The sequence below is a fragment of the Lipotes vexillifer genome, unplaced genomic scaffold, assembly GCF_000442215.2.
Source record: "Lipotes vexillifer unplaced genomic scaffold, Lipotes_vexillifer_v1.1 scaffold474, whole genome shotgun sequence".
NCBI lineage: Eukaryota > Metazoa > Chordata > Mammalia > Artiodactyla > Lipotidae > Lipotes > Lipotes vexillifer.
In genome coordinates, this window is record NW_006772385.1 from 2,278,290 (window position 1) to 2,305,349 (window position 27,060).

The 27,060-nt window shown below is 41.8% G+C and overlaps 1 protein-coding gene across 1 annotated transcript in view; it reads left to right on the forward strand.

The window, feature by feature from the left end:
* ABCB4 (ATP binding cassette subfamily B member 4) overlaps positions 1-27,060 on the forward strand; it is a 75,061-nt gene that overhangs the window by 27,947 nt on the left and 20,054 nt on the right. Inside the window, exons 12-20 of the mRNA XM_007447469.1 lie at positions 814-1,017; positions 1,363-1,533; positions 10,205-10,366; positions 13,166-13,327; positions 15,773-15,919; positions 18,626-18,730; positions 20,970-21,047; positions 22,397-22,480; positions 23,453-23,656. Coding sequence (XP_007447531.1) covers positions 814-1,017; positions 1,363-1,533; positions 10,205-10,366; positions 13,166-13,327; positions 15,773-15,919; positions 18,626-18,730; positions 20,970-21,047; positions 22,397-22,480; positions 23,453-23,656 — 1,317 coding nt within the window. The remainder of the gene's footprint in view (positions 1-813; positions 1,018-1,362; positions 1,534-10,204; positions 10,367-13,165; positions 13,328-15,772; positions 15,920-18,625; positions 18,731-20,969; positions 21,048-22,396; positions 22,481-23,452; positions 23,657-27,060) is intronic.

Here is a 27,060-nt window from a genome sequence, read left to right on the forward strand (position 1 = left end):
TTAAAAATCTTTTTAGAGGGTTGTTTATTCAACCTTTATTCAGCAAATAATAAATGCCCAACACGTGCCAATCATTGTATAAGTTAAGCAGTTGTTATCGGAGAAGAAAAAATAAATCATACGCTTCGGCCTGGTATTTCTGTGCTTTTACAATGATTGTCCTTCAGTGTTCCTTGAAGGAAGCCAGATATTCAGCAGGTGGGAAATGCTGAAGTAAATTATGGTATATTACATACAGTAAAACATCATAATGCCATCAAAATGATATGTAGACTAGGTAGGTAAAGGGACATTTTAATCAGATTTAGCAATGGTAAGCAAAAATAATAGTTATGCCAAAAATGTATAACCGACTATATAATCACTTATGGAGAATAATCCATCCATTAAAAAACTCTATATGTAAGATAATATGTAAGATAATAAATATCAAAAGAGAGAATACACTTTTATTTTTTCTTTTTCGGTACGCGGGCCTCTCACCATTGTGGCCTCTCCCGTTGCCGAGCGCAGGCTCAGCGGCCATGGCTCACGGGCCCAGCCCCTCCGCGGCATGTGGGATCTTCCCGGACCGGGGCACGAACCCGTGTCCCCTGTATCGGCAGGCAGACTCTCAACCACTGCGCCACCAGGGAAGCCCGAGAATACACTTTTTACTTTTAGTCTTACACATTGCTTTATTTCCAGTTCTCATTTCTAACCACTGAAATAAGTTAAATATTAGCTAAGGCTTTTTTGGTAACAAATTAGAGTCTTGATGCTTTATATATCAGAAGGTTTAAAATATTCAATGGAAGTATTTTGTTTTTTCAGATTACCATCGATGGGCAGGATATTAGGATGTTTAACGTAAGGTATCTGAGGGAAATAATTGGAGTGGTGAGTCAGGAGCCGGTGCTATTTTCTACCACCATTGCTGAAAATATTCGTTATGGCCGTGGAAATGTAACAATGGATGAAATAAAGAAAGCTGTCAAGGAAGCCAACGCCTATGAGTTTATCATGAAACTACCACAGGTAAAGCCTCTGTTAATGTAGTTGCCCTCGAAATGAGAATTTCAACTCATGTGAGTTCTTTCTTCAAAGGTTAAGCTAATAATGTTTGAGGTACAAGGTTGTCCAACTTTGCTAGGTAAGTCCCTTGAATCCAGTTGGAGCGTATAGCTTGGTACATGAAACATACAAAATTTTATACAGAGTATGTTAGTAGTTTGTCAGAATTTGATATTATTTATTTTATTATAATTTGTGACTCATTACGATGGTCAAAATGAAGCTCCCTGATGTCTTCATGAATTTCTAGGCTCCATAGCTTTTTCTAGTTGAAATACTTCAAGAGCTCCACCATGCTTCCTCTTGTAGAAATTTGACACCCTGGTTGGAGAGAGAGGGGCCCAGCTGAGTGGTGGACAGAAGCAGAGAATCGCCATCGCTCGAGCTCTGGTTCGCAACCCCAAGATCCTCCTGCTGGATGAGGCCACCTCAGCGCTGGACACTGAGAGTGAAGCTGAGGTACAGGCAGCTTTGGATAAGGTCAGTGGACCCTAAACACCTGAAGGCCAGCCAGTTGAAACTTTATTGAAAATTCTTGCCAATGCTTTGCGAGCCTAGGTTGAAAAACATAAACATAAGAGCAAATGAAGCTCTCCCGTGGGGCTTTCTTGGTTTCTCCTTCCTGTCAAGGCACATTTCAGAGAAAGGTGGGCAGCCCATTAACTGGCTTGCTTTGACCAAGGTGCAGTGAGCCCTAATCCAAACCTGTGCAGTGAGCCACTTAGCTTTGTTTTTTTCTTGCACATAGGCTAGGGCTTTGATCAAAAGTAGTTGTGGTAAAATGTACAAAGAAAAATCTGGTTACTTATGCAGTGGTCCAGCTGAAAAGCAGTTCAAATATTTGCCTTATTTTGTAGGCAGTACATTTATCTATTCATGAAAATGAATGGATGCTTTTCTGGAAATAAAGTTCAACTTGCATGTTTTTCTAGGCATATAAATAAGCAACACTTATTTTTTTTTAATTTATTTATTTTTGGCTGTGTTGGGTCTTCATTTCTGTGCAAGGGCTTTCTCTAGTTGCGGTGAGCGGGGGCCACTCTTCATCGCGGTGTGCGGGCCTCTCACTGTCGCGGCCTCTCTTGTTGCAGAGCACAGGCTCCAGATGCACAGGCTCAGTAGTTGTGGCTCACGGGCCCAGTTGCTCCGCAGCATGTGGGATCTTCCCAGACCAGGGCTCGAACCCGTGTCCCCTGCTTTGGCAGGCAGATTCTCAACCACAATAAGCAACACTTTTTAAGGCTGCTGAGGCTCATGGGCCCGGCTCAGAGTTTCTAAATCTCTCACTGTTATCTTTACTAAACTAAAGCTTCAAAGGAAGAAACTTATCTTGGGACACTTTCAAGGTCAGTGCTGAAGTCATCTGTAATAACAACACAGTATTAAAACCAGAGTCAGATGACATCATGTAAATGGGTTTCAAACACATAAATATCATAAATATATTTGATTTGAGAAAGTTTAGTAATAAAATGTGCAAGTTAATTAGTCTATCCAACCTGCCTCTTGAAATTTTATTTTTTTGAATTGACCTATTTTATTTTGTTTCATTTTTTGATTTTTATTGAAATATAATTCGTTGATTTACAATGTTGTGTCAGTTTCAGGTATACAGCAAAGTGATTCAATTATACGTAGTATCTATCGTCTTGATATTTTAGACATGAACTGTATGAACCTTATTTTCTCAGGAAAATTTATACCTGAATCCTAAGTAAGCACAGTTGCCTTGTGTGCTATAAACTGTAGTTAATTCATGCTTCCTGGTTTATCAGATTAATATTTTGGCTTATCTTATAAAATGTAATTTAATAATTAATGAAAGATTATGATAATTATTCCTCACAAATTTTTATACTCAATTACATTGCTTTCATGGATATTAATATCTCTCTCAATATTAAGGAAACAAAATATAATACATAGGAGAATTGTATTCGCTTAGTTAATTAGAAGTGACTTAAATGAAGAAATCATAAAAATAAATACATGCATAAATTAAACAATTAATTTTAACTCAAAACACATAAATGGTCATTCATGTGTCAATATAGACTTTTTAGCATAAAGTTAGGTAGGATAAGAGAGATATTTATGTGAAAAAACAAAGTCCTATTCAGCCCTAGGACCCACGTCCCAATACTTTGTAGGATACAAACATTCAATATGTTAGCCTTTGCTGTGCTAAATGAACAGAATTACTGGAGATGTTGTTTTTCATGATATGAATTCTGTCAGCAAAAATTATAGCCTTGCAAGTTTTAATTCATATCTGGACAGGTTACTTCATTCAGGTTTAGCAATTTGTGTTCTGTAGGATTATGGCCCACTCCTCAGTTGATAACCTTTTACATATTGACTTTAAAAATAGCTGAGGAATCACTCCCAGTTTTTTAAAATCTTCAAGAAAAGCCATTAGCAGCTTGGGGTGGTGCTTAAGGGCACAGGTTGTGGTGCCAGGCAGGCAGGCTGAGATGGGAGTCCTCTAAGCCTGAGATATTGCAGAAGTAATTGGGGTAGGGGGCAGGGGGAGAAATAATGTCATAGGATGATTGAATAGATTAAATGAGATACTGCATGTATAGTTCTTAGCACATACCTTGCCCATGAGAAACAATGCAATTATTATGGTGATTACCATTACCATGATTATTATTCCTTTTATTGATTGCTGAATCAGTTACCTATTGCTGCATAACAAACCCAAATTCAGGCTTAAAGCAATTGGCTGGATGGATCTTCTCTTTTTACCTGAGCATATATATGGCTGTATTTACCTGGAGGGTTGACTTAGCTAAAATGGTCCAAGATGGCCTCACTCACATGCTGGCTGTTGGTTGGGCATCTCATACTCATGCTTGTACTCACTCATACAATAGGCTAACCCAGCTTCTTTACACAGAAGTCTCAGGCCAGTGTATCTAGAGGCAGAAGCTATAAGATGTCTAGAGGCTTAGACTCCAGAACTCACACAATGTCACTTTCACCACATTCTGTTGGTCACAGAAAGTCACAAGGCTAGCCCAGATTGAAGGAGCGAGGAAATAGATTCTGTTTCTTGATGGGTGAGCTGTAAAGGATCTATGACCGTATTTAATCTTGCACAGCACACTTTCTGCCACAATTATTTACATTTCTCCCAAGTGCAAAATAAATCCACCTCTTCCCAAGACCCTCACAATTTTCATACAGTTATGAGATCAGGCTCAAAGTCAGTACCTGAAGACATGTATGTGGTCCAGATATGGATGAGATTCTTCATGTTAAGCTCATCTTGATCCAGAGGACTATGAACTAAAGAGACATTATCTTCCACACATATACCCACCATGTAATGGTGAGGCAGGGACAGGCTAATTATAACAGACACTCCTATTCAAAAAGGAAAACAGGAAGCACAGAGCAGTTACTGCTCCATAGCAATTTTGAAATGCAGTCAGATGCATGTTGCCAATTACCCTACTGCTCCAAGGAAAGGAAACATTCCTTGATTAAGGCTCAATTCTACCCTTAGTAGAATGGGTTCCCTAGTGCACTTTTTCTGCTTGGTTTGGGGCTTCAACCTCTGGGCTCTCAGATTCTCCCTCTGAGAGCTCTTTCCTTTCCCATAAGAAAGGGCCCATGTCTGCAGCTGAGTAACTTTCTCAGCATACTTTCTGCTCATAGAAATTTGAGACCCAGAGGCCTCTTTACATTTTTAATTTTCTCATTCTCTTTTAGTCCAAGCTGATGGACTCTCATAAAGACTTTGTGAGTTTGCTTAGAATTTGACTGTAGTTTGCTTAAGCCCCAAAAGTTACATCTTTAATTTTTTGGGGGGGACAAGCCTCTCTCTACTTTGGGCTGTACATGAAGCCGCCATTAGAAAACCCTTTAGAGCCTTAGAAGCCCTTTTATGTAGCAGAGAGTGTCTACTAGAATTTGCCATAAGTTTTTCAGAGATTTTAACAAAAAAGTCTTACACCTACACCCTGATTTGATCTTTGGTCTCATTTGACTGGATGATTAACAATTCATTTTCCAACCCAGCAAGTACTGCGTCTTCTTTGTAGCTTCTAAATTCACCTTGCAAACCAAATGGCTTCTTCTTTAGCTTATCATTTTCTTCTCATACCTTATCATATACAGCCTGGCACTTTCAACATTCTGTTTAGAGACCTCTGGAATCTCCTTAGCCAGATGTACAAGTTCCTTAGATAAAATATCTTTCTTCCAAGTTACTGTAGGGAACAATTTTTCCAGTTATTCTAAGGTTACATAACACAGGTCACTGTCTTTCCAGCCTCCAATAGCAATTTCCTTACTTTTCTTCCAGTCTCCACTAACAGTATCATCACCTCCCTCCTAGCCACTGCCTGCCACTCAGAACCCAGTCCCAAAGCCAATGTCACATGTTTTAGGGTTTTGTTACAGTAGCATCCCAGTCTAATTACCAATTTCCATATCAGTTGCTTTAATCCAGCACTTAGTGGGTTGGCTGGTGTGATTCCTCTCTTGGTTTTGCCTAGTCTCCCCAGGCAGCGACTCTCAGCTCAGGGTCATCTGGGCTGGAATGTTCAAGACGGCCTCCCTCATGTGCTTGGAAATTGGTGATGGCTGTTGCCTGAGGCAGCTTGATGCTCCTCTCCAGTAGGCTTCTCGTCTTCAAGGAGACCAGACAAGTTTCCTTTCCAGGTAGCTTTCAAAGATGGCAAACACACAAGCTATAAGGCCTCTTGAAGTCTATGCTTCAGAAATTGCACAAGCATTAATTCCTTCATATTGTTTGGTCAAAGCAAGTCACAAGGACTGCCCAGATTTGATGAGGTGGAAAAATAGACTCCACCTGTGAAAGGGAGTAGCTGCAAAGTGTTTGTGACCATGTTTTATCTACCGTAGTTGCTGCAGATAGTTTATAATCTACCCAGTTGACTCCATACATTGCAAGATAACTAAACTGATATATTTTGCAGACTACAAACTGTGTCTTCAAAAGGGAAATCCTTCATTACTGTACTCCCCCCAGTGATACTAGTCAAGTCAATTGGCTGGTCCATCTATTTATATACCACCTCTCTTTTAACAATGAAAAGTTGAATTTTGTAATTAATTATTTTTCCTCTGAGGAGCATAAGGATATACTACTATTATAGTTATTATTTTTCCTCCTTTATTACCTAGCCTGGAAGAATAATATTTTCCTTTTGTGGATCCTTTATACATTTATCAATACCTCTTGTGGCACCAAGTTATTGTAGCTAGCTATTTATTTATAAGCCTCCTCTCTCTTAGAAAGAATAAACCCTCAAAAGGCAGAATTAATAAATGGTTCATGTTTGTGTCTCTATAACACCTACTCCAGTACCTTGCCCATAGTAAAGCCTAAATAAATTTTTACTGAATTGATTACTATGGCCAAGCTCATTGAGATAATACATGTCTACATTAAAAAAATTATTAATGACCATTTCTGCTTTGGGCTCAATAGATAGCAGCTATTCATCAAAATAAATAATAGGTTTTTCCAATATAAGGTCTTAAGGAAGAATAGAAAAGCAGACTTGATATTTTGATTTTTTAAAGAAAGTCAATAATCACAGAGTTTCATACCTACACACACTCTCCTACTCATAGTGTTTCCGTACTGGAGGGGCAAGCAAGGAACCAGAGTAGTGATTTAATGCAATGATCGCCAAAAGCTTCATTTTATGCTTTTTTTTTCAGAAGTTCCAGAAAGGCTCATGGAATAGTACTTCCTTTGTTTGGGCCTCTGCCTTTCATGCCTACACATGCAAAATTAGTAGAAGTTCCACATTTCTTAATAGCTGGTGTCCTTGAATCTAGGGTATTTATTCGCCAACGTTTTGTCATCACTGGGGTGTTCGAAAATAGCCCTTTGTGTCAGATCTCCTCTACCCTGGCCAAAGAAATCTTGGTCAAGGGTGACAGTTGCTAATTTTGAAATAGCAACTTTGCACACTTTGTTTCTCCTGCACACCAGTCATTTACTCACAAGTCCGACTCCGACTCCTCTGTTTTTTTGAAGTCAATATAGCATCAACCTATTATTATCATAATGATAACCCAGTCACTGTCAACAGTTTACTCATCACTGTTAGTATCATGAATATAATTAGGTTGATCAAAGTATTTCCTCTATGCCTTATCATACATGGACAAAGCCATGCAGCTTCCATATCAGTAAATCAGTAAATATTTATGAATGTTTCTTTGGGGCCCATATGCTAAAAATCAAAGAACAGTCTTAAATGTTGTCCAATAGTTATGCTCTAGTCTCTCTCTCTTTTTATGATGTAACTCTTTTATATTTATGTAAACACAATTGATTCATCTGGTTATTTTAGGGTAAGGAGTGAAGAAGAAAGTCCACATTCTTTTTTTCCAGGTGGCTACAAAATTGGCTCCATAGTCCACCTTCTGTCTACAGAGAGACAAAGCATATTTATTCATACTATCATACTAATTCTTAAATGTTTCATGTCTATTTCTGAACTCTCTATATGCTCCTATTGATCAAATTGTCATTTCACATGATAGATTCCCCCAGAATTTACTATTTTAATTGCTGTAGCTTTTTTTTGTTTTAATTAATTAATTTAATTTATTTATTTTTGGCTACATTGGGTTTTTGTTGCTGCCTGCGGGCTTTTTCCAGTTGTGGTGAGCCGGGGGCTACTCTTCATTGCGGTGCGTGGGCTTCTCATTGCGGTGGCTTCTCTTGTTGTGCAGCACGAGCTCTAGGCGCGCCGGCTCAGTAGTTGTGGCTCATGGGCTCTAGAGCGCAGGCTCAGTAGTTGTGGTGCACGGGCTTAGTTGCTCCGCGGCATGTGGGATCTTCCCGGACCAGGGCTCAAACCCTGCGTTGGCAGGCGGATTCTTAACCACTGTGCCACCAGGGAAGCCCTAATTGCTGTAGCTTTTTATGTTTTAGTATCTGGTGGAGATATTACCCAGATACTCATTAACTTTTTCAGAATTTTCATGGATGCTCTTTTTAAAAAAATTGAGATATAATTCAGATACCATAAAGTTCACCCTTTTAAAATGCACAATTCAATGGTTTTTTCAGTATATTCACGAGATTTTGCAACCATCAGCACAGTCTCACTGCAGAATATTTTCATCATCCTGAAAGGAAACCTTGTACCGATTAGCAGTCACTTTCCATTCCACCCTCACCCTTGCTCTTGGCAACCAATAATCTGCTTTCTCTCTCTATGGATTTGCCCATTCTGGACATTTTATATAAATAGAATCATACGAGGCATGGTCTTTTGTGACTGGCTTCTTTCACTTAGCATAATGTTTTCATTATTGCTAAGGTTCATCCATACTGAAACACGCATCAGAATCTCATTCCTTTTTCTGGTCCATTATTATTCCATTGTATGGATATACCACCTTGCATTTATCTTTTGATCAACTGATGAACATTTGGATTGTTTTCACTTTTTGGCTATTATGAATCTAGCCTTTTTTTTTTTTAACATCTTTATTGGAGTATAATTGCTTTACAGTGTTGTGTTACTTTCTGCTGTGTAACAAAGTGAATCAGCTATATGCACACGTATATCCCCATATCCCCTCCCTCTTGCATCTCCCTCCCACCCTCCTTATCCCACCCCTCTAGGTGGTCGCAAAGCACCGAGCTGATCTGCCTGTGCTATGTGGCTGCTTCCCACTAGCTAGCTATTTTACATTTGGTAGTGTATATATGTCCATGCCACTCTCTCACTTTGTCCCAGGTTACCCTTCCCCCTCCCTGTGGCCTCAAGTCCATTCTCTACCTCTGCGTCTTTATTCCTGCCCTGCCCCTAGGTTCTTCAGAACCTTTTTTTTTCTTTTTTTAGGTTCCATATATATGTGTTAGCATATGGTATTTGTTTTTCTCTTTCTGACTTACTTCACTCTGTATGACAGACTCTAGGTCCATCCACCTCACTACAGATAACTCAATTTTGTTTCTTTTTATGGTTGAGTAATATTCCATTGTATATATGTGCCACATCTTCTTTATCCATTCATCTGTCAATGGACACTTAGGCCGCTTCCATGTCCTGGCTATTGTAAATAGTGCTGCAGTGAACATTGTGGTACGTGACTCTTTTTGAATTATGGTTTTCTCAGGGTATATGCCCAGTAGTGGGATTGCTGGGTCATGTGGTAGTTCTATTTTTAGTTTTTTAAGGAACCTCCATACTGTTCTCCATAGTGGCTCTATCAATTTACATTCCCATCAACAGTGCAAGAGGGTTCCCTTTTCTCCACACCCTCTCCAGCATTTACTGTTTGTAGATTTTTTGATGATTAGCCTCTCATTTCTATCTTTTTAACTACTTAGGTGAATTTGGCTGTACTCTAATAACCATCCTAAGGATGTGGTCTTACTGCCTCAGAGTAGGAGTGGTCTTAAGAAGTTGTTAGTCTTGATAGGGCTAATGAGTATTTTTAAAAAATAGCCATTGTTAATGACATAACATGAATAGTTTGATGGGCATTTTCCAGGTTGTAAATGCCCGTTCATAAACCCACCAAGCCCACGACATGTGAGTTCAGGGAACTACTTAGCGGGGGGGGGGGGGGGGGGGGGGTGATTTGTAGATTTCAGCATCCATAAAAATCACCTGAAGCACTTGTTAAAAATCATAGTTAATGGCCCCACTCCAGAGTTTGTAATTCAGATGGTCTTTGAACCATGATGTGAACCATCCAGATCCCAGGGTATGTTTTCACCTAAGCTGCCTGCATGTAGTCCATTAGAATTACAGTCAAAATCAGGCACTGCAGAAGTGCTCTGGAGAAGACTGTATGTGGCAACAACTTCTGAACATGCTTCTGCTAAAGTCTCTAGCATATCGTATAACTCACAGGGCTCCTAACACAGGTATGAAAACATTTGAGAAGGGTTGTAGACCTCCAGAGTTATCCATCCTCATCCTGGAGGGACTGGCCTCCTGTCTGGTCCAGAACTTAAGTCTCCTTTTAGCCATTCACAGGTGAGTGATGCCTTTGTGCCCTAATCACCCGGGGATTGTGAGCTGCTCTTGCATCATCCGCAAACACCTCCATCCAAGTGCTTAATCGTGTGTTAATTGCCAGTGTGGGACATTGTAACCCTCCTGCCCTACATGTTTGTCCTTTTCCCCTTTAGGCCAGGGAAGGCCGGACCACCGTAGTGATAGCACACCGATTGTCTACAATCCGGAATGCAGATGTCATTGCTGGGTTTGAGGATGGAGTCATTGTGGAGCAAGGAAGCCACAAAGAACTAATGAAGAAGGAAGGGGTGTACTTCAGGCTTGTTAACATGCAGGTATCTGCTTCCTGGGAAGTTTTTCCGCTGTTTTCTCCTCATTATAGTATTCTTTATTTTGTTTATTAAAATACCATGTAGCTAACGCCATGTTGAGAAATAAGAAGTTTTCCGGAAGATGCCTAAAATGTACATCTGAGACTTTAATTCAGAGTCGTTGAGAGAATCTCTAAAGAGAAAGGTGAGCGGGGAGGAAAATAAAGGAAAATGCCCAAAACATTTTGAACTTACTCTTTAGGACAGAGATTCTTAATTGCCTGGGGAATGAACTTCTTGAGCAACTTTGCAAAATAAATAACCTAAAAATATGTTATTCTGTAAACGTGATTCTTACATTTGTAAAAGTATATACATGTGCTTTGATATAACTGTAACTAGTATGTACATAATTTTGTTCTTTTTTCTTCACATTTCAGATACACATCATCCAGATCCTATCATTTTAATGGGTCCTCAGCATCTTTTCACATGTTCCTTGGCTGTTTGTATATTTTCCTCTGTGAAAGTGTCTGTTCCTGTATTAGGCAGTTTTCTGTTGAGGTGTTCATGATATTCTTATTGATTTATAAGAACACCTTGCATAAAAAGGAAATACACATTTCTCTTGCATGTATTGGAAGTATTTTTCCTGCTTTGTTCTCTCAACATCACTTTGTTGTTTGGTTGGCTGCCATAAAAAAAGCTCTAAAATTGTATGTGATTAGATTATCATTTTTCCTCTCCATGTCTTCAGGATTTGGGGTTGTTCTTAGGATATTCACCCATATTTCCTTTCAACATTTATTGTTTTATTTTTTATGATTGAATATTTGAGGCAGCTGAAGTATATCCACGTGTAGGAAATAAGGGCTATTGGTTTCAAATATATACTTTTTATCAACTGGTGAAAAGTGGCCATCTTGGCTTTGGAGCTCAATGACCTCAGCTCCCAGTAAATGAGGGCTTTAGGTAAGGCACAGAAAAGTATATTATGAGATGGAGAGAGGGATTATGCATTTGGTCATAGAAGAAGTCTAAAATCAGAATGGGCTTATTGGAAGAACTGTCTGTTGAGATAGCATGGACAAGATGACAAAAGGAGAAAAAGATAAGAAAAGGATTGATGAGAAGTGGTTCAGTTTGACTTGCCATGTGCTAGAATTTGGGGGATCCAGGCTCGAGCATGTGGTGGGGAACCGTGGAAGATTGTTGAGCTGGGGTGTGATTTGAGCAGGACTGCCCTTCAGGAAAGTGACTGTGATAGCAGTGTGGGAGTGGATGGAAGTGAGGATGTGGGGACCAGTTACAAGACTAAGTCTCTAAGCTAGGTTGTTTTTCTGTTTTTTAATAAATCTATTTACTTATTTATTTATTTTTGGCTACGTTGGGTCTTTGTTGGGGTGCACGGGTTTCTCACTGCGGTGGCTTCTCTTGTTGCAGAGCGTGAGCTCTAGGCATGCAGGCTTCTGTAGTTGTGGGTCATAGGCTCTAGAGCGCAGGCTCAGTAGTTGTAGCGCACGGGCTTAGCTGCTCCGCAGCATGTGGGATCTTCCCGGACCAGGGATTGAACCCGTGTCCCCTGCATCGGCAGGTGGATTCTTAACCACTGCGCCACCAGGGAAGTCCCACTAGGTCGGCTTTTGTTGAGAGATGGTATGAAACCGTTCCAGTGGGAAACAAGGAAGTCCACCAAGCAGAGCATACCTTCAGTGGGGTTCAAGGCACAAGGGCAATATTCTGTCAGGTGCTGAAAGCACAACTGGAAAGTAGGATCAGATTAGATCCAGAGCTCAAGACAGACAGCCTCTGTGGGTACAGTAAGGCACTAGCCAGATAATTGGGTTTGGGGACAGGACCTGAAGGGAAAAAGACAATAGCACAAGAACTGAGGTTCTGGACAAAGCATTAAGATGTGGACTCAGACATGGCGGAAGCAAGCAAACAGAGAACGAAGTTAGACTCCAGGAAGGTTGGGTTGATATTCCCTCATCTAGCATTGAGCTAAGGTCCTTAAATTATCCCGCTCCCTGACCCTTTAAGGAGAGAGTTGATCCCAAAGTGGGCAATGAGGCTGAACCTGCAGGAACCTGCAGGAACAGGCTGAACCTGTTTCCCTGGGGTGAGGTGTGGATGAATCTCTGCAGAACTCTGAGGAAGAAACATAATGGTACTCAGCCAGATGAACAGCCTCCCTCGGGCAGTGACCAGCTTTTCCTTGTTTGTAAAAATGAGCCCTGGGGGCTTCCCTGGTGGTGCAGTGGTTGACAGTCTGCCTGCCGATGCAGGGGACACGGGTTCGTGCCCCGGTCTGGGAAGATCCCACTTGCCGCGGAGCGGCTGGGCCCGTGAGCCACGGCCACTGGGCCTGCGCGTCCAGAGCCTGTGCTCCGCAGCGGGAGAGGCCACAACAGTGAGAGGCCCGCATACCGCAAAAAAAAAAAAAAAAATGAGCCCTGGGTAACGTTTCCGTTTATTCTTCTGCCCTGTGGTAGTCTCTAACTTCTTCTCTGGATCCTGGCGTATTGAGGAAATTCCCAGTTACCTGCTGGATAATGAAAACTTTGCCTTTTAATTTTTAGAGAATATTTTTATATTCCAGGTTTCACATTGAATTTAACCTTTCTGTCCTTTGTAACCTCTTTTACTTCCATGTGTTGATATACTTCTTGACACTTGGCAGCTAACTTTGACTGAGAAGCTGTGACGGAATCTGAAAGTCTTGACACGTGATATTCAAATGGCTCTATGGTTCTAAACTTGGAGGTTACATCCGTCTGGACACAGGCACACACACAATTCAATGTTTTGTTCTTCTTTTAGACATTAGGAAGCCAGATCCAGTCAGAAGAATTTAAAGTTGCACTAACTGATGAAAACCCTGCCATGGGTTTGGCTCGTCCCATAGTTAGGAGTTCTTTTCATAAAAGCCTGAGGAATTCACGAAAGTATCAGAATGCCTTTGATGTGGAAACCATTGAAGTTGTGAGTTGTTTTTCACTTAAATCTTTAGTTGTTTAGTTTTGCTGTCGAAATTCTTAGTCTCGCAAGTATATTGCAGGCACAGAGGATTCCTGCCATGAGCCATACTCTTCTTAAAAAAAGGAAATATCAAATTTTAAATGTATTTGTCAAAAATTGAAATCAATTCCAATTAAAATTGGATTTCCAATGAAAAAAGATCCAAAAACATAGTCTTTGTGCTTAGATGCTTAAAATTAAAACTAGATATTCCACTTATTTTTGAGGTCCAGAGATAAATAAGGCTGGTCTAAAGTAAGAGGCCCTGATACTTGCATGCTCTAGTAGGTAGAATTACTTTTGATTTCTATGCTAGGAAACTCAGATTAATATCAGTTTAAGAAAAATAAGAGGTTTTATTTCTCTTTCACATAAAAAAATCTTAAAGGTGAGAAACCCGGGGCTAGAATGGTGACTCTGCCATGGTTACCATGGATTCAGGTTCCTTTCATATCTATCCTCACTATCCTGGCATGTAGCTTCCATTCTCAATGATCAAAAATGGCTCCTGAAGCTCCAGCCATCACATCTGTGTTCCAAGGAGCAAGAAGAAACAAAGATTTTCCATAAGTTCGATACAGTACTTTTATTTATATGTCACTGGCCATAACTTAATCACATGGTGCTACTTAGCTACAAGGAAGGGTAGATAACTGAATCTTTTTGCTATATGCATTGCTACTCTGAATAAGATTGGAATTCTCTTACTAAGACAAAGGAGAATAACCAGAAATAGCCAAAGTGTACGTTCTTTAACGTTTCTCACCTGAAGTCTTGGGATGTTATTAATTCAAGTTAACAGAAGCCTTCATAATATTGATAAAAAGGGAATCCATTCCAAGAAAAGATATTTTATGATTTTAAGAAATGGTTTGAGAATACCTTTTGATGTTATTTATTGATAAAAGCTGAGTTTATTTTTACTTTTGTGTTGGCCTGAAGACACTAATCCTACCAAGAATTCACTGCATCTGTTTTTCCCTGCCCACAATGTTATTGACTGCAGAGATTACGAGGGCTCTCTCAGAGGTCTCAATCTTGGTGTATTTATGGAAAGAGAATAACAATTGAATTATTGTGGAGCTGCATTATCATCCGTAAGATGAACAATTTCCCCCTTTTTGGCTGTGGAAGTATTTACTTCTCATTTCCTCATTTATCTGGACAGTTATGCTGCTAAATCTTGAGAGTCTGGTATTTTAGAGGAGCACTTCTCTTGGAGAAATGCACAGAGAAGAGTGGGAGTCAGAAAATGCCACATCAACAAGACTGTCCTAAGTGCCATCATAGAGGGAAAAACAATGTGCCCAAGGAGCGGGGGAAATTAAGTCTGATCAGAAGGGCCTGGAAGACCTGTTGGCGTGTGAAGAGCAGCCTCAGCTCGTTTAACAGGCTGGAGACCAGGGCTACACGATGTTAACTAGGGAGGAAAAAAACACCCTAAAATGCAGAGAAAATGGGTGGCTTGAAAGAAGAGGGCTGAATAGAAACTATTCCCATGTTCTCTTTTTCATAGAGACACAAACATGACCTATTTAAACAACTGTGAGGCTATGGGATTCCATAGGCACCTTTTGTATCTAGTTTACTATTAAACCACCTCTGTAGTCAGAATACTCTCCTTTATGTGACCTAAATCCTTCATGCTTGACCAGACACTGAGTTCAGCATTTGCTGAGAACCTGATGTGTGCCAGGCATTGGGCTATTTCTAGGGATATAAAGACAGTCTTCACCTTAAAAACAAACAAACAAGCAGAGTCATGTAAACAAATGAAAACAAACAAGCAGTCATGTAAACAAATGAAAACAAACAAAGAAGCAGAGTCATGTAAACAAACAGGGTGGGGGAACACAAAACAAGCTAAGCTATGAAATAGAAGAAGTCCGCAGAGGGAACAGTGGTGAAAGAAAAGGGGAGTAGTTACTTTAGTTTTGTGAGCTGGGAACACGTCACAGAAAAGGCATCGCTGGGCAGGGTTCCAGGGTGAGGAGACCAGGCCCACGTCCTCAGGTTAATCATGGCGCCTTGTGTTGGTGAGGACACTTACCCATCTCTTCGTGGGTCTTGTCTCATGTGACCCCAACATCATGCCGGAGTTGAATTGGACTTGAATTCTAGGGCATTTTGTGCCCAGATCCTGCTTCTGCCCACTCTGCCGAGGCTGGAATAGAGATGGGCTGGTCACACCATGAAGATTGCTTCTTGGGTGAAGGACTCATACTCAGCTTACGCTGTGTAGTCATTTGATAACATCCTGTCCAACCCTCTAGTAGTTCACTGTAGCCTGGTCACTCTCTGCACCTAGTTTGCAAGTTCCTGGAGGGTGATGCCAGGCCTTCTCTATGTCCATAAACTCCAGTGACTGTAGTGTTGTCACCTTTTTGTCCTGACATGTATGTGTTCTAGGATGATACTGTACCGCCGGTGTCTTTTATGAAGATCCTGAAACTGAATAAAACAGAATGGCCCTACTTTGTGGTGGGAACTCTGTGTGCTGTTGCCAATGGGGCGCTTCAGCCGGCCTTTTCGGTCATCTTCTCAGAGATTATGGAGGTGAGGCTGAAAACACCACGGGACAGCTTGACGATGAAGTGATGAAATCACTTCACCATTACATCAGTTCTCATGCCAACCTGGTCCATTTTGCAGTAAAGCAGCCTCAAATTAAACTAAGCCCAAGGTTTTAATTCCCTTTTGAGGAAAGCTGTGAGGCAAAAGAAAAAACAGGCAAGTTATGCTGTCAGTGAAATTAGAAACTGTAAATTCCCTGACGAAGGCATTCTGATTCACTCTCTTCATTTGGATGAACTGGTGTCAGGCAGTGATCCCCATCCCATTTGTGGGGAGGAGATGCACGTCTCACTGGATGGCTGGGTGGTGGGGCAGGGGAAGAGTTCAAGAGGCTACTAGGCTCTGGGGACAGACCGGCCTCACCACTTAATCGCTGTGCAAATTGGGCAAATGCTTACCCTTGCTGTACCTCAGTTTCTTCATCTGCAAAATAAACCTACCTCCTAGGATGGCTGAGGATTAAGAGATGATTTAGGTAACTATTAAAGAGTGTCTGCCTCGGAAGTAAGGATTCAAAAAGTTGCTACATCATTGTTTAGCAATTGTAGCAATGTTTAGCATTGTTTAGCAATTGCTACATCATTGTTTAGCAATCCTCACAAGGCTTGGGGAGGCTAAGAAGGAAAACCCACACTATCCAGTTGTTAAATTCATTGGGGGATATTTATCAGAAGTGATCAGAAATATCTAAGGCTCCATAAAATCCAACATTTATATTTTATAACCTTAGTCAATCTCTAATGTCATTGGAGAGACTTTTTTGTTAAAGATAAATTATTCTCCATCACATTATGACCTTATTATGCTGCTGATTTTCAGCTTTTTTTCTATCTTTATGTTTTGAGCTTCATATAATGTATTACCCTTCAAAGTTTTATTTTATTTCTTAATTAATTTTTACTGGAGCATAGCTGCTAAGAGTTTATTATGCTTGTGACTTTGAACATTGGTTTAAGACCACAAGCTAAAAAATAAATTAGGAAGAACCCTCTAACTGTTCTTACATTACAAAATAAGGCAATCCCTGGCTCTCCTGCAATTCAAGAGCTGTGTGGATTGCATTTATATTTGGGGACATCTCCTTTGTGTCAAATGCTGATCTTGGAGATCAAGCAGGAAACAAAATAAACTAAGTTCTGCCCTCAAACAGTTTACCTTCTACTGGGACAGACACAGAACACAACCAAAAAGCAAATATGTAACGTGTCACAGCATAGCAAGCATTTTAAAAGCAGGGTTTGGCAGTACAGGGGCTGGAGCTGGAGGTGCTGTTTCATGCGGGCGGGTCAGGAGAGGCCTGTCAGGGCAGAGGCCCTGTGGAGTGGAGGGTGGTGAGCAGGTAGGGGTCAAGGAGGAGTTCAGGCAGAGGAAACAGCAAATGCAGAGGAAGAGGCCCAAACACGAAAATGTGCAGCCACACACAGTCCGTAGGCAGTGTTTCAGCCCATGTTAATAACCGCAAACAGTAAGTCCGCTACATGCGAACTTTCCAGTTGTGAACGCGCGTGCCAGCCCCTGTATGCCAGCAGTTGTACCGTACTACTGTACTTTTCAAGGTACTGTACTGTAAGATTGAGACTGTTTTTTCTTTTTTTTTTTTTTTTTTTTTTTGTCCTGTATCTTTGCGGAGCACAGGCTCCGGACGCGCAGGCTCAGCGGCCATGGCTCACGGGCCCAGTGGGATCTTCCTGGACCGGGGCACGAACCTGTGTCCCCTGCATCGGCAGGCAGACTCTCAGCCACTGCGCCACCAGGGAAGCCCCATTCTTCACTTTTTGATGTTCACCTTTCTTTCTAATATTACATCAATTAATTTCTTTTACATAGTTAATATCATGCTGTCACAATTTCCCCCTGCCCTTTTCTTTGCATATTAACATAGGTACTTTCCAATGTTATTGCAAATTTTTGAAGGTACACATTTTTCTTTTTTTAATTATTATTATTATTATTTTTTTTTTTTTTTTTTTTTTTCGGTCCGCGGTCTCCCGTTGCGGAGCACAGGCTCCGGACGCGCAGGCTCAGCGTCCATGGCTCACGGGCCCAGCCACTCCGCGGCATGTGGGATCTTCCCGGGCCGGGGCACGAACCCGTGTGCCCTGCATCGGCAGGCGGAGACTCTCAAGCTGCGCCACCAGGCAAGCCCTGTTTTCTTTATTTATTGTGTTTGTTTTTTATGTACATATTATTTGTGTGAAAAGTATTATAAACCTAATACAGTACAGCACTATTGATATATACCCGATTGTGTTAGTGGGGTACCTAGGCTAACTTTGTTGGACTTACGAACAAATTGGACTTACAAACGTGCTCTCAGAACGGAACTCGTATTGCATTCCTCCGATTCATAGAGACAGGAAGTAGAATGGTGGCTCCCAAATGGCTGGGGGGAGGGTCATGGGAGTTACTGTTTAATGAGTACAGAATTTCAGTTGTGGATGATGAAAGAATTCTGGAGATGGATGGCAGTGAAGGTGGCACAACACTGTCAGTACACTTAATGCCACTGACTAGTATACTTAAAATCTACCGTTTAGCCATTTTTATGTTACGCATATTTTACCGCAGTTAAAAAAAAACACGTATTCAAAACCTAGTTTTTAAAATGTGATGCTCAAGCCATTGTTTATGGGAGGAATAAACAAAGGTCATGTAATCCAAGTGGGTGTTCTAAATGTTCTTTTGTAGATTTTTGGACCAGGGGACGATGAAGTGAAGCAGCAGAAATGCAACATGTTCTCATTGCTCTTTTTAGGTCTGGGAATTATTTCTTTTTTTACTTTCTTCCTTCAGGTAGGTGCCTATGATTTGATCTTCTCATAGAGTCTATATTCAGTTAGAGAATACAGATTAATTACCTATTAATTAGATTCTTGTTAATTATCTGTTAATATAGATTAATAATTGATTAATCAAAATCCAATAAAAGAAACAGGTGATCAAAACCTTAGCTTTGATTTGGAACTTCCAAATCTTAGACTGAAATGAATTGCAACACAGTTGGCACAAGGCTCTCTGAGAGGGCAGTGTCCTAAGCAGGGGGAATTGTGACTTCCCTGTGTGCTAAATTACGTCATGTTACAGGTTGGCCCTCAGCAAACATTCATTACCAAGGACAAAAGAGACTTGAATTCACAGGACAACATAAGTTAAATCAACTAGTCATAAACTGGAAAAAAATCAGTACAATAGCATTCTCGCTCGCTCTCTATTTATTTATTTATTTACGTATTTATTTATTTATCTCTTTTTTTAAAAAAAATAAATTTATTTATTTATTTTTGGCTGTGTTGGGTCTTCGTTTCTGTGCGAGGGCTTTCTCTAGTTGTGGCGAGTGGGGGCCACTCTTCATCACAGTGCGTGGGCCTCTCACCGTCGCAGCCTCTCTTGTTGCAGAGCACAGGCTCCAGACGTGCAGGCTCAGTAGTTGTGGCTCACGGGCCCAGTTGCTCCACGGCATGTGGGATCTTCCCAGACCAGGGTTTGAACCCGTGTCCCCTGCACTGGCAGGCAGATTCTCAACCACTGCGCCACCAGGGAAGCCCAGCATTCTCTTTTTGTTACTCTTCATATAATATCAAGTAACTTCTCTGATAATTTCTTCCTTAATTGATGAACTGTTTGAAAGAATGCACATTATACTGCATTTAGATATTGTAGACCTGGACAAAATGAACTAGTAATCTTTGCTCTGGTTGCACTTGTCTACCTAGACTTTTACCAAATTTCTTTTGTCTCTTTAACTCAGTGCCTTTCCAGTACACAAAGGCCTTTCTAGTACAATCCATGAAGGCCACAGAATATTTCCTAGTCATGCCCAGTGTGCTTCTCTTTGATTACTGTTGAGCCAGTGGTAAAAGTAAGCCTAGCTTTTTATTTAGAAATCAGAGCCTTGCTCGTAGCAACTCAATGTCCAATGCAGCCGCAAACCCTGGTGTGTTAGGGAGTAGAGCATACATATGCTGCACCAACAGTGGGCCGATGGACGGAACTATGGAGCCCTCACGGGCCTTGAGCAATCTGCCAGCAAAGGCGGGAGGAGACCAGGGCAGTCTAGGCCTGGACCCCTGGGGCAGACTCACCCTGAGCATTGACCACCGATCTTCTTGGTTTAGTGAAGACCTCGGATGCATCCTCCCCAGAGAGCACCCCACGTGCCCACCCCAACACTCAGCGTGGCTGGAGGCTCACACCCATGCCAGTGCCTGGGAAGCAAACCCAGCTCTGGACATCTGGGCTGGTCTCCAGTTTGAACAGGATATAATTAGAAAGAGGGAAAGTGTCTGGCAAGGATGCTGGGGGAGGAGTAGCCTAATTGTTCGCTAATCTGAGAGCACGTGGAGATGTGACGGGGAAGCAGCAAACGCATCTGGAGCTTGATGCTCCAGACATCCTCCCTCCCTCTACACTACACGAGCCAAAACGCATCCCTGCATAGAATTTTGCTACTCCTGTTGGAGACTGATTTGCTTAAAGCATTAGGAACACACTGAACGTTGTAATTCAGTACAGTATTCTTCTCACTGAGATGTTGTCCTTGAGAGTTTTGAAAAGGAAGTGTATTTAGAATGCTTCCGAAGCCAGAACCGGATACTTCTAAGGGTTTGGGTCTTAGGATTCTATCGTATACCAATGATTTAGAAGTATATGAATTAAAAAAAAAATTTATGGAAGTACAGTTGATTTACAATGTGTTCATTTCTGCTGTACAGCAAAGTGATTCGGTTATACATATATACACATTCCTTTTTTAATATTCCTTTCCATTATGGTTTATCATAGGATACTGAATATAGTTCTCTGTGCTGTACGGTAGGTCAGGTACAGCTGTTTATCCATTCTATATATAATAGCTTACATCTAGCAGTACATGAACTTTAAGTTAGGACTTTGAATTAGTATCTGGTCATAGACTTTGTTATTTGAATAGTTGATTCATAAATAAATATTATAGAAATACGTGCGAATATACCCACTTGTGTCAGAACACTTGTGATCATCAAAAGGGACAAAAGCCTTTCTTCTCGCCCAGGGCTTCACATTTGGGAAGGCTGGCGAGATCCTCACCACAAGGCTTCGGTCCATGGCTTTTAAAGCAATGCTGAGACAGGTAGGTGTGTGCTCGGGAGCCGTTCTTTCCTTTCGAGCCTCTTCCTGTTCTGGCTGGTGTGCGGCCCTGCATGTTGTGTGTCCCAGGTGTTCATGCAAGGACTGGTCAGGGCCCTGCTAATTGTCCTGGTCCTTCAGTATCCAAAGACCTCTCAGGGTTTTCGTAGGAGTATGCTTAATTTAGGTCACTTTTGGGGCTTATTTTGCAACTATCTCTATCCATGTGGATACTATCATTTCAAGGACCTGTATCTGTTTTCTGGATTCTACGCAGGCCCTGGTGAGTCATTTGAGACTCCAGGATGCCTTTCCACAAAGGAAAGGTTGGTTGGCAGTGTTCCTGTCCCACGATTGACCATACTAACTATAGGTTTTACCAAATGTTGGTAATTGAGTTTGTTAGAGCTCTGCTTTCACATTAATTCACTTGTTAATTCACTCAGTCATTACCCACTAGGTACCAGACAGTGTGCTAGTAGCTGGGCCTATAAAATGCCTTATCTGCCCTCTTGGGAAGGTCACAGCCCAGTGTAGGACATGTGGGAAAATGTGCAAACATGAATTCTCTATTTTTATAGAGAAGGCTTAAGAGAGGGCCAGAATATTGTCCAACCAATTGATAGGAATCGATCACATTCCTGTTCACAAAAGGGCACAGAGCAGGTATCATATTTTGTGCAAGTCTGAATTTGCAGACCTCTTTCAGTGTCTTTTAAACTGTTGCTATGGAGGAAAAATTACTTTATATGAAGCTTAAAGATGCTGTGGATGAGTGGCTTATACTTAAAATCATATCTAAGATAGACTCTTTTAATCCTTGCTTCAAACAAAACAAAACAAAAACGTGGTGAGAAACCAGGGCTGATGATCTCATGCCTAGAATTTGCAAGAAACAGCCGTGTCCAGCACAACTCCACCGCGTCCAGCACAACTCCACCGCGTCCAGCACAACTCCTTTGTGAGAGTCACCACCCCATTAGGATACTACGGAAGTATCTGCAGTACAATTTGTGAGGACTGGGTGATGGACCCACCCACGGGCTCGGGCTCTGGGGAAGCTGGCAGCGAGCACAGCTGCAATCCGGATAAGCCCTGCCCCCGGTCAGTGTGCTTTCCCAGCACAGCAGAGCCCGATGCAGGTGGGGATGGAGCTTGCACCCTGGTGGGGCTCTGAGGTGTATGCTCGAGGCAGGGACTAGAGCTCCCCGCTGCATGGGAGGTCTCCCCTCAACTCCAACACCCAAGTGAAGTGTGGATATTTCCTCAGCATTGAATGTTTGGGATGTTTCATCTGATTTTCTCTGCTTGTTTTAATTTGGAATGAATTTAAAGGTGTATTTTGTGCCATAGGACATGAGCTGGTTTGATGATCCTAAAAACAGTACTGGTGCACTTTCTACGAGACTTGCGATGGATGCCTCCCAAGTCCAAGGGGTATGTAGACTGCACTCTGCTACTGTTTTTCTTTAACATGCTTTGGAATAAACATATGGCACAGCTGCGACCTTTAAGCTGCCTTCAGCTGCCAATAACAGAAAAGTCCAACTGGCCTAAACAATGAAGAGGAAGGTTGGACTTCAGGGCTCACAAGTGGCCCGAAGGACTCAGGCGCCTTCTGTCTGTTGGCTCTGAGTGGCTTTCAGTCCTCAGGGTTGGCTTCACCCTGAGGCTTGTTCCCTCGTGGCCACAAGGCGGCTGCCAGGAGCATCCATAGCTACAAGCTTCCTTGTTTCCCATCCAGCGAAAGAGAGCGCACACTTAGGCCTCGACTGCCAAACAAACACCCTTCCCTTACATCTAATTAAGACTAATTTGGGTTACATGCCCAACCCTAACCAATAACCGGCTCCAGGGAGTGCGGCCGTCTTCCTGGATTCCCTCCCCAGCTCTGGAGCTGAGGTCTGTTACCTGGGAACTCACTGCTTCTCCACAGCGCAGGAGAGCAGCGAGTCCCCTGCAGTGTCCCTGTGAGATCCCTCGTTTTCTCACTGGTGCAAACAGGACTTCATCTTTATGCATGCTTTACGGGGGTGGGGGTGGGGGGGATGGTCTCTTAGGGTCTGTATCCTGGGTAACAGATGGTCTCTTGGGGCTCGTGAATCTCCCTCTTACACATTTGAAGCGAACAGGCCTTAAAATGACCAGAGTGCCCGGGGTGTGTTTCCTCTTTGAATATTGCCTTCATGACAAAGTGTGCACCCCACAGCCTCTCCCCAAAGCAGAGCAGCTGACGACTTGCTTCTGCGGTAGTTACCCACAGGTGTCTTGGATTTATTGTAACAAAAGGGAGCAAATGTTAGTACAGGCACAGATCCCTCTCTCGTGGTTCTGACCGTGAAGCTGAAGGCTGCAGCTCATGGATGTGCAACTTAAAATACAGCTGCCTCTCTTCTTTTGCTCTTCCAGGCCACTGGGACCAGGTTGGCTTTAATTGCACAGAACACAGCTAACCTTGGAACTGGTATTATCATAGCATTTGTCTACGGTTGGCAATTAACCCTTTTGATGTTATCGGTTGTTCCAATTATTGCTGTATCAGGAATTGTTGAAATGAAATTGCTGGCTGGAAATGCCAAAAGAGATAAAAAAGAACTGGAAACTGCTGGAAAGGTGGGTCAAATACGGCTTCAGTTGGTATAAGTATGGTTTTTAGACATGGGTTTTATTTGATTGATTTATTACAACACGCATGTTTTAATGATGTTAGTGCTTCCTACAACTAATCATGGTCAACGCTGTGTATGAAATATTTTACTGTGTCAATGCCTAGAACTTGAAAATGGGATAATTAATGTAAAGCTTTTATCCTATAGAAGGTGTTATATTCAGAAAATTTCTGAATTTTCAAAGTTCATTTTACCTTTTACTTTGTATATCGATGCCATTATTAGGACAAAAGTTACCCCTGTTTTACAGATGAAGAGTCCTTAAGGCAGAGAATTATAAGTGTATTGTTCAAAGTAGGACATTTGCCAGTACTTAAAAGATAGTTCTGTTTTTCTTGGCTGTGATTTCTATAGTTAATTAAGCTAGGCAGCCACCAGAGGACAGTAATGCTCTGATTTCTGGTTCTAATTATAATGGCAATTGGGCACACACTTAACGTTGTGCCAATTATTGTTCTAAGTATTTATATGTACCAACTCATCCTCACAATAATCCTATGAGGCAAATACTAACGTTACACCAATTTTACAAATGTGGAACCTGAGAATGAAACAAGTTAAAGGCATGGCTGGGATTCAAGTCCTGGTCTAATTTCAAAGTTCTTTACTATATTACCTCTTCATATGGTTTTAAATGTGTCTAAATCTCCATATAAACATTTTATTTACATGTACATGTATTTAAATGTTTAAATGTAGATAACAGCCGGGAATTATTTTTTACCCTTATTTATGTAAATATTATACTATATTGAAACATTAGGAGGTGAAGCAGACAGTGTATATAAATTGTGATAGTTTCTATAGCACAACACTTGCAAAGCCCTTTCACAGACAATACTGCATAGGCCTTAATACAATTATGGTTACGCAAGGTGGGACAGATAGTATGTCTCGCTCATGGATTAGAAAGCAGTTAGCATGATTCCCACACCTAAGCTCTGGGGTACCCAGAGTCCCTGAAGATCCTCTTGGCTGCTGGGTGTGGGTACTTTAGGGCAGTGGTCCCCAACCTTTTTGGCACCAGGGACTGGTTTCGTGGAAGACACTTTTTCCACGGAGAGGGATTGGGGGGCTGGTAGTTCAGGCGGTGATGTGAGCGATGGGGAGAGGCAGATGAAGCTTCGCTCCGCTTTCCTGCCACTCGTCTCCTGCTGTGCGGCCCGGTTCCTAACAGGCCATGGACCGGTACCGGTCTGCGGCCCGGAGGTTGGGGACCCCTGCTTTAGGGCATCATTTCCTTGATTTCTGTTTGTCACAACTAACTACTGAAAAATCACCCTGTAGTGTTCGTTTCCTTTCTCCTCCAGAACCCTACCGCTTTTCACATTTCAGAAGGGAAACTGTCAGCAGGTAGAATGAAGATCAATTTTTCTTAGACTGGTCACATGAAAGAAAACATCTTGAGTCTAGTTAAGATAATAGAATCTTACTTCTATTAAAAATGGCTAATGACGCTGAAAGTTGCCAGAGTTTTGGCAGGAGTAGGGCAGTTAGAATGGAGCAGCTTGGCAAACAAAACACCACCTTAGACCATCCGTCCTGGCCTTGCGGCCGCTCAGTATATCACACTGGAGAAGACCCCCCACTTCTCTGGTGTTCACTTTCCACTTCTGTAACGTGAGAAATTGTACCAGATGATGTCCCGGGTTCCTTTCAGCTAATTCATTGTCGTTCCAGGGATCAGAGAATGAATAACTCAGACTGATCAGTCTGAAATATTTTTAGTAACTACTTTAACCTGATAAGGGTTTGGGTTTTTTTTAGTGAGAGACTGGAAATTTTAAATGTTAATTATCAGTAATTCAATCACAGTTCCATTTTGTTTACTCAGTAAACTCCTGATTAACCCAAAATGAGGGTTAGAAAGGTCTTGGATACCACCCTCCCCCCACAACACCACTGTTTTCTCAAAAAAAAAAAAAGTTCTCATTGACCTGGATGCAGATTAATCACGATTCAAGAACATGGGGATTTGGGATAACTTCCCATTTTCATTTTCTGGAAAAGGCTTAGTAATGAGGGTGTGATTCCTGGGCTGGGAGGAGGGGAGGGAGGCTGCAGATTCACCCTCTTGACTCAGGCCCTGCTTGATGACTGAGATTAGGGGCCTGCTGAGCCAGAATTAACCCTCAAAGCACTTAACCCGTGATCAAAAAATCAAGAGTTGAGTGTAAAGTCCTAACAGCTAGTTTCTCCGTGTGTAAATTACAAAGCAGGGGAAGCAGAAGAGCATAATGGGTTAAGAACATGGACTTGGCATCAGATAGATAGCCTTATAGGGATCCTATCCTGCCTACTTATTAACTCTAGAGTCTTAGGCAAGTCACTTCACTTCTCTGTGCCTCGGGTCCTCACCTGTGCAAACAGGAATAAGAACATGAACCTCACAGTGTTGTCAAATGAGGTAATACCTGGCACAGAGTAAAAGCCAATAAGTACTCTCTAGTCTGGCTATAATTACTGTTAGATGTTTCATTTATAATAAAGATAGGGGGCTTTCCTGGTGGCACAGTGGTTAAGAATCCACCTGCCAATGCAGGGGACATGGGTTCGAGCCCTGGTCCCGGAAGATCCCACATGCCACAGAGCAACTAAGGCCATGTGCCACAACTACTGAGCCTGCGCTCTAGAGCCGCGAGCCACAAATAGTGAGCCCGCGAGCCACAACTACTGAAGCCCACGCGCCTAGAGCCCGTGCTCTGCAAGAAGAGAAGCCACCACAGTGAGAGGCCAGCACACCACAACAAAGAGTAGCCACCGCTAGCTGCAACTAGAGAAAACCTGCGCACAGCAACGAAGACCTAACGCAGCCCAAAATAAATAAAGTAAAATAAATTGTAAAAATAATAATAAAAAATAAAGATAGGGACTTCCCTGGTGGTCCAGTGAGTAAGACTCCACCCCCCTATAATGCAGGGGGCCCAGGTTCGATCCCTGATCAGGGAACTAGATCCCACATGCATGCTGCAACTAAGGGTCTGCATGCTGCAACTAAAGATCCCGCATGCCCCAACAAAGATCCCGTGCGCCACAAGTAAAACCTGGCGCAGCCAAAAATTAATAACTAAATATTTAAAAATATATACAATAAAGATATAAGTCTATTTAGCTTAAGGTATTAAATCTCTTGCTTTCATCTGATTACAAAAGCTGAGAACTGAGATAAAAGTCTCCAAGCTGATAAGATTTCATTTTGGGTTTTTGTCTTATGCTCCTTGTGCCAATGGTTTAGATGAATCAACTGCCAAACTGTGATTTGGACTAAATAGCCACATCACAGACAATTAACATTAGTCAGGGGGGATTTGGCTGTCAGAAAACTGCGCTGGCTGGTTTGGGTAAAAG